Source organism: Diadema setosum, chromosome 2, assembly GCF_964275005.1.
Source record: "Diadema setosum chromosome 2, eeDiaSeto1, whole genome shotgun sequence".
Lineage (NCBI taxonomy): Eukaryota > Metazoa > Echinodermata > Echinoidea > Diadematoida > Diadematidae > Diadema > Diadema setosum.
In genome coordinates, this window is record NC_092686.1 from 41,846,110 (window position 1) to 41,857,069 (window position 10,960).

Genomic DNA, 10,960 nt, shown 5'->3' on the forward strand with positions numbered 1-10,960 from the left:
GCATCTTGCAGAGAGCATGGCCCAACATTGAGCAGCGCCAAGTACAAACTTTAGTTAACAGTATGAGGAAGAGATGCCGGCTGGTCATTGAAGCGGATGTTGGACATATCAATAATTATCAAATACTTCACTGTATGCTCATGAAAAGAAAGAGATAGAGAAATATGCAATAAACCATGCTTAAATGTTCAGAATCATGAGTGATTGTTTGATTATTTGTGTAAAAGTCATTGCAAATCACTAAAGTGCAACTTTTGTTTCCATGCATTTTGACATAAGATGCATTTTTTTTTCACACCAATAATGATATCTGGTGGCAATGATTTGCCACTCATGTTATGAGTAATAAAATTCCTTATCCATTTCCGTTTGAATTATGAAAATCGGTGAAATACTTTTTGAGATATATCCAAAAATGCTAGGGGGAACTTACTTTTTGTTTTGAGTGTATATATATATATATATATATATATCTTTATCAATTTAAAGTCATATATCAGTTGGGTTAGGAAACTGGGAGCCTGCAAGAAAATCAGTATGACGTGATCAAATCACCTATGAAGAGCCCATTAAACCTTAATATCATATCCCTGAAACATTAATGAGTTGGTCGCTATCAAACCTTGATATCAAATCCCTAAGACATTGATGAGTTGGTCGCTATCAAACCTTAATATCATATCCCTATAACATTAATGAGTTGGTCGCTATCAAACCTTAATGTCATGTCCCTGAAACATTAATAAATTGGTCGCTATCAAGACTTAATCATAATCCCTGAAACATTAATAAGTTGGTCGCTATCAAACTTTATTTATAATCATATCCCTGGAACATTAATAAGCTGGTCGCGTTGGTTATCCACATAGAGCATTCGATTTTACCCAAACTCGGTTTCCTGTGACACGATCGATTCCCCTTCTCAAAAATAATTGTGTAATTCGCACTTGTTTCCCTGTAAACAGGCTGCATCCAGAGCAATCAGGTGGCCTTGTGTTTAATGGAAGAAAAAGAGACGTCAGTTTCAAACAGTATCATTAAAGTTTTATTTTAAGAATCTCATGTGAAGGAAAACACAGGAAAATCATGAGCATGTTGTTTAGCATGCATGTGAGCTGATAAGACAGAATGACTTAGAAGTACCTATTTAGTAAACATGGGGTTATTATCATGATATAATGGATTATATAAAGGAAACCATCAATAGATGATCTCAGTTTGAAATATCAAGCTTACAATATGAATCAACCAATTAACACATCTGTACCTTGATGACATGTAGGCCCTATATGATTACAGAAAAAGTAACAGCAGACAGTGTTGTTTGAGGTATATTCATTTCCTAGGAAATTACAAAATATAATATATGTATTTTTGTCAGTTTAGTTATAAGTTCACAGAAACCTCACAAAACTATACGTTAAATTGCGTCTTAAAACTGAATAATTGTGATAGAATGCTGCACCATCTAAAAAATATTTTGTAATATAGGCAGCAGTGTGCCTGTACATGGTACTTTGCAAAAAAAATGGGATATGAAAAATGTACAGATTCTCCACTAACTTGTGAACAAAAGTAAACAAAATAAGACATACTTTGTGACAAATGTAAACTAAGATTGAAGGAGATTAGCTTTTTCAATTCATCGCTTTACCTTCTTGTACAAGTAAAGAAAGATTATGATCGCTTGACACCATCCCAACATTTCAGTTACTGCTTGATTATTGTCGCCGCTTTCCATACCTCAAAAGAATAGTATATCAATATAATTGTTTAAAACTACATGATCTCACTTGATTGTCGCAATAGAAAAGATTTAACTTATACTATCTATATACAGTACAATACATGACCTTAATGTTTCAAATGCCACTGAGTGTATAGGAGGGTCATTCTGAAAGCAATGCAAGGCACTATCAAGAATGAATTACATTCAGTTCTTTATTTTTCTCCCAGAAATCATCCACACAAAAGAGTTCAGTCCCTCTTTGGTTTTGCAATGTAAGCACTACGGACTAGAAGACGAATCCAAGTTGTCACTAGCACTTCCCGAGTCGAAAGCCTCTGAGAACGAAAAGTGAGCGTCGCTACTACTGAATGACTCAACTCTACCTGTCGCGTTCGCTCACGGAAAGCCCATAAAAGCACTCTTGGCACCGTACGCCGTGTAATCTGCAAGGTAAGCGAAATGTTGCGTTATAAATTTTATTGAGTGAAACTTAAACCTCAACAATGCAATGTACGTATTGGAATTGGCGAAATCAAAATGGTGGGTAGAGCCGGATACGTAATTTAAGTACCGTAAGTGGCGAGGCAACTAACTCAATTTTGTTGATTTTGTATATCTCAGGTCGTGCAGAGTTCGCTATGAGCTCTGAATGTTAGGAAATGCATAAGACTCATTAAGCTGCATAAGACCAAAATACATACTCGCAAATTGGATCAATTAAAGAAACAACTTTTTAAACATATTTATCTTGACATGGGTGTTTCAGTTCCCGCGAGGGGCACGCATCCTGCGTCTCCTCGGCAAATGAGAAGTTAATGTCAGCAGTTCCTATTAACATTTGCGAATCGGTTATTCAGAGCGACTAAAAGAAAAAAAAAATGTACCTCAACAGGATACAATCAACAACATTGATTTGTTACATTGCTAGCTTGACAAGACTTGGCTCGTATATCTGAATGTAGCAGAATTTCCTTATTTATTATTACAATTCACTGCGCATGTTCTCAAAACACTAACAACGGTTTACAAAAGCACGTTTGTTGTTTTTTCTACAGTATTCTACAGTATACAACTGCATATTTTCGTGATAATGTTGAAAATACAGAAAGAATATGAAGTTGGTGTGACAATAAACACGTATCCCATTTAATGAAGGATCTCCAATTATGATCAATAAGCATTTTTGATTGAGCTAGCAAAAATTCACATGAAATGGCATAGGTTATATCTGTAAATGATACCAAATGAAAAATTCCCTTACATCTCCTTCGTCCTACGGGCACAGCGTTCCCGATGTTCCGCGTGGTCCCGGGGCAGTGCCCGCGGAATGCGAGTGTAATGGTTGGGTCCTTACAATGGGCCAGTTGAAGAAGACATGGATTCCAATAAGTCTCCCCATCAGTCCCACACACAGGGTCTTCGAAACTGTCGCAGATTCTGGCACACGGGTCTGCGAGAAAGGGAGTTCAAGTCATCAAAATAAGTTAAAAAGAAAAGTGATATTCAAATTTAAACTTGAAGAAGAAATGGAATTTAAAGGAACAATCAGAACAGGAAAAGCTTAATTTACATCGGACAGAAACTAAGACCGTTATGGAATCAAAGATTTTTGTTTTGTTTTGTTTTCACGAAAGATTGACATCTATATTAGTATGTCCCGCGCGACACATACATATATCAAGAAGTGCAACCAAAACCTCTTGCAGTATAAGCAAAGAACTAAAATCACAGCGATTTGATTAAATCGATATAAAGATCATTAAACTCTCTTTTATTATGACGACTCACATACGTTATGACGAGGTGATTTCTTGGTCGATAAGAATAGCTTCGCCGTTTATTGCTCTAAAGTTAATTTCCCCCATTATGAATGACTATTCGTTTTGAAAGAATTCCCAATTCTAAGGAGCTACTTACATTAAAAAAATCATGTCTCTCATGATTGTACCTGGTTACTGAAACCCAAATATCGGTATGCCTAATCGTAAGTTATTTTGCTTTCTGAAAGCAGATGGTTCTATAACGATTTTTCCCCATTTACGCTATTGTTTTGAACAATAATTAGTTCCCTAATACATGCATATTTTTGTTGTTGCTGCAATACATTGTACTTTTTGTTTTCTTTGAATCTGTATCGACAACAAACGTGTTATTAGAAATAAGATTTCATTTGAATTTGACTTTGAATTTGAATAAGTTTCCATGTCCTTATATGATCATAAGTTCCAATAACGTTTCCTCCCGTCAACTCAGAAATAACCATTCCTTCTTTTTAATACGCAGATCACATCACAAAATACATTGTATAAAGATAGTGATAAGCCACAACCATATCCACGTCACGACATACCAACGGTGCCCGGAACGCACGGTCCTGCGTATCTCAGCCTGAGGGTGGGGTCCTTGCACGCTGCCACCCCGTACTCGCAAAGAGATGAGTACGTCACTCCGTCACTTCCGCAGTGGGGGTCTTTTGCTGGTTGGCACAGGTTTGGACACCCTGTACGCATGAAAAAAAAAACAAAAAAACAAAAAACGTAAGACAGAATACGTGAGGTTATGATACACTGCACTGACATTAAAGATTTTCCAAACATCTGACCCTTCTTTCAGCGACATGGAAAATCTGTTTGGACAGTATACAATAATGGTATAATATTCCAATACACTAAATTAATTTAAATGGATATTGCTCGTTATCTGAACATGGTTTTGTGCGAAAAAATAACTGACTGACCTCAATTTTCCACTAATTTGATGTGAAAAATCAAAGAACTCATGGCTAGGATCCCTTAATAGGACGACGTAAATATAAAGATACCTTCTATAGTTATAAATCGAAGTTCCTGTGTTCTGTACGAAATGACTTTTACATAATAAATATTACACTTTTGACATCTTGGACAATTCATTACGCATGTTGAGAAGTACATCATTCCACTTTAATATCTAATTTGATAACCAGATATCAATCTCATATTTCTCTGTGAGATTGTTACCAAGTTTGTCTTTACTAAAAAAAAATAATGGGAAAAACATGTGTTAATATTCACTCATGCTGACTATCTTTGCGGCAATGCGCATCTCCGTATGGTTATCTAAAACATGTACAGATAATAATGAAGATAATAGTAATTTCAATTAAAACAATAATTATCATTGTAATAATTGCTTGCCTTTTTTTTGATTGTGCAGATTCTCAAGGACAAATTTTATGGCTTGAAAGAATGACAATAACATCTCTGAATAAAACAAGCACCTGCATGAGTGTAGAATTGAACATCCAACAACTATAGGCCTTACTTTTACCGGAATACTAAGTAATTGATTTTGAAGTGAAGGAAATGGACGTGGGGACAAATTCAAACAAAATGATGACAGAAATGTGATCTTTATGCACCAGAGCTTGTTAAACTGGACAGTCGTGAGACTCTAAATTGGAAATAACCTTAGTGTCATTCAATTTCGAATTTAGATGAAATTTAGTTCTAGTCCAATCATCGAAATAAACAATATGAATAGAATATGAATAGGTACAGGACAAGAAGGGCGGGCACCCATGGTCTTGTTTTGCCCAAAGTCACCTCTGAGAGTGGGAAAAGGGCTTTTTCTTTCTCTGGAGCTATGCTTTGGAATGCACTTCCTGCAATTATACGCAGTTCTCCTTCAAAAGCTACCTTTTGCTGTAATTATTTGAAACATTTCGCCTCATAACCTGGGTTATTTGTTATCTGTAGATTTTGTTAGATCCATTTTCTGTAATCTTTGTTGTAGATTTCTGTAGTGTTATTTGTCTGTTTCGTTTGACTTTTATGAATGAGTTTGTGACACAGGGCCTCTAGGGAGAACAGTGCATTGACTACTGATAGGGCCACCCTGTATAAATATGACTAAATAAATAAATAAATGAATATGATCAAAACGAACTATGTTTAGGACTAAAATGAACGTAAAATCGTATGATTTATTGCTACATAGATGTATGCAGAAAAGAGAGTGATGGGAAGGGTCCAAGATGACTGCAATCTTGGATGGGAACATTCAAGAAACAACAGGAATATGTACATACTGATATTTTTTATTTCTATGTCAAGCTCAGACACATTCAATCGGCTACGCCTTAATGCAACACAGCAAGGTTACGCGGAGCAAACTATTTTCTGAGGAAGAGGTTGGGATGGGGGTGGGAGATGGGTATAATAGATGGGGAGAGTGAAGGGGGATACATCGCCCCTATTTGAGTGTGGCCCACACTTTATGACGAAAATGTAAAGGAGCAATTCAAGATCTCACTAACACACCGCATTGACGTCGCCATGACGATATTGGCACATCACGCACACGTGCTTATGAACTTGAATTCCCTTTTCATTATTGTTATCAAATTCTATTCTTTTCGCTCCGAGGGGAGTATCTGGAATATTCTGTATCGAAGTGCGTGAAAGACTTGTCCCCTGAGAGGGAACGTCCATCCGATTGAAAATGTCAATATCAGCAAGCCACGCCTGCAAAGTCTCGAGCGTGACATTACGAAGTGTAAAGGAGACAGTCATGCTTTCGACAGTGTTTAGCTCCCTTGGGTATCCGTAGTCTGACCCCGCCTCCCTGGGACACCTTTCATAGAGAAGGTAGCAAGTTATGAAAGTTGTGATAATTGCAATTGCAAAAGCAAGAATTCAGCTGCTTACAGGTGATTGGTTGTTGCCTAGCTGCAAAATGATATTCGCAACCTTTGTTGGTAGAATTTGTTGATATTTTTTATGCCCTTGGAGAATGTCTCACGTGGACTGCGGCTTTTAAGTCTTGACGACTTTTTCTGCCCTTCAGACTGTACTACATTAATGTGTATTGAATTTTGACTAAATGTTAAAATCAAGCGTCAATATAGGGAAACTTCATTTTAAGCTGAACTGAGGAAAGTAGAAGTAATAACAGTTATCTGATTATCATTCTCACCGTTTGACGTAATGCACATGTTTGAACATGAAAAGGGTGATGAAAATGTATCCATCGCATAGGCTATCACTATGAAACCATTCTTCTTCTGAAACCTAACTCTTGCTTGATAAGTGAGCTTAACTAAGCGTTGTTTTCAGAGCTTACATGTAGCTCAAATTCAGTTCTCGCACATAATTCGCCAACTAACTTTGTAGAAAGCGAAACAATCAAGAAATCTTCTTGTAACTCCGAAGGAAGTTGCTGTCGATTGCATTTCTTTTCAAATTTTACTCTCTCTCTCGAGTGACTGTCGAAATTTTGCAGTTGTCTCAGTCCGATATTTATTTATTTTTTTCTGTGTGTGTGTGGCTATTGCTTACTCACTAATTGGTGCGTGGGGACAGGCTCCGGAGTAGGCAACAGACAGCGAGCGGACTTGCGAGATGCAGCGATGTCGTCGGAGTTCGCATTCATTTCTGTACGTCACGTTCGTCGAACTGCAGACGGGGTCGTAGACGGAATCACACTGTATTCGGCATCGCCCTGGCAGAAGGAAAAAGAAATTATTAAGAAAGCCATGTCTGATGTGTGCTTGGCTTATCAATCCTGAGGGAGAAAGCAAGGAGGTGAATGAAAACGGCTGGTAGAATACCAGCACCTTAAACTCAAACAATGGCAGGTCTCTATCACTCAAAAGTACATTCTGCTTTTCCTGTTAATGGTGACTCAATTAACGTAAAATAAAACACAGCTTCAGCCTTTTCATCAAATGCTGTCTAATCCTCTCATCTCCATTATGAAAGAAACAGCGCAATGTAGACGTAGATGTAGGTTCCCCCAAAAAACCCTGCCAACTACACACCAGCAAACAAACGAACAAACACACACACACACACACACACACATACACACACAAACAAACAAACAAACAAACAAAAATGTTGATATGTAGTGTCATCGAGGAAGGAAAAGGAGTATTATAGTAGCAGTTGATAATGAAGCTGAAAATTCTTTCATGATTTATGTTCAACCGTTGGACCTTTTCGACCCTTTTTAGCCATCGATACTAGGCTTGATTATTCACTTTAATTGCAATTCACTAAACTTTACAATTCCATTTATTTTGAAAGAATGAGTCTTTAGATATTGTGCATTGTGACATTGTGCTTTTGACTTCTCGCTGACATTCATAATTCATTCAGAACTGTTAATATTAAGATAACGCCTTATGTATATCTGAAAAACGGTGGATACTTCTCCAATGAATAAGAAAAAAAAAAAAGGAGAAAAACTCAAACTTAATCAATTTGTGTGGCCAGGGAGATTACCAGTAAGAGCTGCGGCACATTCACCGTTGTATGAGACAGCCACCGATTTATCATTGTGTCGACATGCGTCTTTCTGCATCTCACACTCCGACGAGTAAGTTCGCTCCCGCCCGAAGCCCTGGCGTCTACTAGTGGCGCACACCGGCTCGTACACCATCGGGCAGCTCTCGGGACACTGGCATGGCCCGACGTAGTTGACCATCAGCGTTCGATCACGTGTTCGACACCCTTCCATTCGCATGTGGCACCCCGAATCGTACGTGCGCCCATCCGTGCCGCAAACGCGCTTACCGCTGGCGCCGCATCGCTGAGGACACGGATAGGGCATCGCTCCTTCCGGTGGTAAGGTAACAGGATCTATTCAGGTCAGCAGAATGACAGCAAATTTTACAGAAAATCAGGCCTCAAGACGAAAAATTGAATACCCGAATATAAAAATGACCCAAATCCATTACAAAAAATTTTGAAAAAAAAAATAGACACCATTGAATAATTTCCCTAATGTTAAAGTTTTTTCGGTTAATGGAATGTATCTATACAAATTTAAATGTAAAACATTCATTTGACTGATTATCTATCTTTGATCGACTTTGTTAAGTGTCTCCAAAGACGATAGCCAAATTTGGACTTGGGTCGTTTGTATATTCAGGTATTCACTTATTTACTACGGTAACTAATGCCACTGCTACTTCCACTAGCTTTTCAAGTACTGTTACTTGACTATTGCTGTCTCAAATGCAACTAATTATTATTCTGCTTCTTCTACGAATTCTCTTCAGAATGCATGCAGTTCTCTCCATGGCGGGTTAAAGGGATGGTACAGTATTGGTGGATATGAAAATTGGGCTTTTAAATTTTAGCGAGATACCAAGAAAACACATTATTTTATGAGGAATTCAAAGTTTCTTTGATGAAAATTGGCTTTGGAATGACTGAAACATCCAAAAACAAAGTAAAACAAAGAGATCGTAATAAAGTGTTGGTCCTACACTTTATTAGAATTGCTCTTTTTTGGATATCTCAGCCATTCCAAAACAAATTTTCATCAAATAAATGTTGAATTCCTCATAGAATTACATGCTCTTTCATATTTCATAAGAGGTTTTTCATTATCTCACAAAATTGTATAAGCAACCTGAAATTAGGTCTCAACCAAAACAGTACAATCCCTTTAAACTACAGCAAAGCAAAGCAGGTGCATGAAGAGCTGCCTACACTTCCAAACGGCATGGTATGGGTCATGTAATATTTATCATAGTTTGAAATCAAACCGAGAATGCAAGCGACAATTTTCATAGACAAATAATATCTTTTACCTAGAATCACGAAGTGTTGGGGGAAAGCAAGTCTGAAAAACAACATGTAATTTGCCAACATGACGAAATGATGAACATACAGTTTGCAAATATGACTAGAAAACAGCAACTGCACATCGAATTATCAATTCTGCCTTCGTAAGTCGCATTTATCATTAATTTCTGTAAAACAAAAATAAAAATATGTGGTTTTCTTTTTTTCAGGCAGTACTTGATGCTCTATACAATTTGGTATTTAATGCTGTTTTCTTTTCAATCATGATGTGCAAGACTTATGATTGTAAATGATATCAAATTTTGTTGAATTTGAAAGCTCTTTGTCAATGTAATTTGGGACGTTTTGAAATAAAATGTTCGATCTTTTGTGCTCATTCCTCTCACGGAAATCTGATGAATTCAAAGCAAATCCACTTGAATAAATCCTATACAGCAAATCGGCAAATACTTTATTATCTTGTGAGCATCAAGAATACAATAGTTGGTTAGAATCAGGAAAGTGAGAAGAACTCGCCTTCCTGGTTTTAATTGAAAGCAGTCGTATCATTACTAACAATAGATGCAACAGCATAACTTAAGATAAATTTGGTTTGATCGCAGAGTCCCATCAAAAGACAACGTCTGAATTGTCAGAGATTCTTTTCAAACAACAAACTGATACCATTGGGAAATCTCATCGGCACTGTGTTCCTGGCGGCTGGGGCAGCTGTGGTCCACATCCCAACTTCTTCGCTTGTCTCCTCACTGCTCTCTGGTACGGAAAAAGTTTCTGTGATAACAGATACGAATATAGTTTTCGGGATAACTCTTCGAAGTTGTAACACAGTGCCATGAAATATCAGAGATGACCGAGAAATTATAGGTTACAAACAAAACCGTCTTGATATCCATATTATATGCTCCTTCTTCGTTCAATCACATGGAAGAATTTTCAGCAGATGCATCTCATGATTATATTTTTGATTCATTATCAAGTGGTTGGGGACTCATGACCGTAATATGACAGGCATAACAAGTGAGAAATAAAGAGCAATAAGTTATTTGTTTCAAGTTCGTTCTGTTACTACCAGGAACTGGCATCAACTTTAAATGGTCTGGTGTAAATGACGATTTCAAATCCCATGTTGGTTCATCATGTACCTTTTGAAATACTCACGTAACAGGTCCAGTGTCATCATTTTATATACGTTATACCATATATGCATATATGAAATTATTACTCACTAATCATCATACCGTTACAACGAACAGGTTCAAAGAAAATATCTGCAAACACGCAACCTTGAAAGTTTGGCCACTGTTGGCGCAGCCACGGCTGTTGCGTCAGTCTTGGCTGCAAACAGTTTCCAACATAAGCCAATCTCGTGTGAAGTCCGGTGTTAGCACATTGGCCTCTCAGCAGCGAGCAATGACTGGGCCACGTTTGACCGTTAGAATCGCAGACGGGACCTCTGACTGTGTTTGGCGGACACCGGCGACGTATCTTCCTGCAACCTTTGAAATAATCGACGAATTACATGTCAAAATATCCAATGATGAAAAAAAAAAATGAGGGAAAAAGCGACCATGCAAGGAAATAAAGATCATTTACAGGAATTTATAATTACGCGCTCAAAACACTTAAAATTGTATAGCACACATTAAAATGTCAC

General features: G+C 37.4%; 1 protein-coding gene across 1 annotated transcript; it reads right to left on the bottom strand.

The window, feature by feature from the left end:
• Window positions 1–2,125: 2,125 nt before the first annotated feature.
• On the bottom strand, window positions 2,126–10,703 carry LOC140245126 (serine protease inhibitor dipetalogastin-like). The gene is made up of 7 exons (XM_072324729.1): window positions 10,590–10,703; window positions 9,970–10,077; window positions 7,996–8,352; window positions 7,052–7,210; window positions 4,080–4,229; window positions 2,991–3,179; window positions 2,126–2,172 (listed from the first exon to the last, which is right to left on the bottom strand). Exons 2-7 carry the CDS (start codon window positions 10,025–10,027, stop codon window positions 2,126–2,128), a joined length of 960 nt encoding a protein of 319 aa, XP_072180830.1. The 5' UTR covers window positions 10,028–10,077; window positions 10,590–10,703.
• Between the last annotated feature and the right edge of the window lie 257 nt (window positions 10,704–10,960).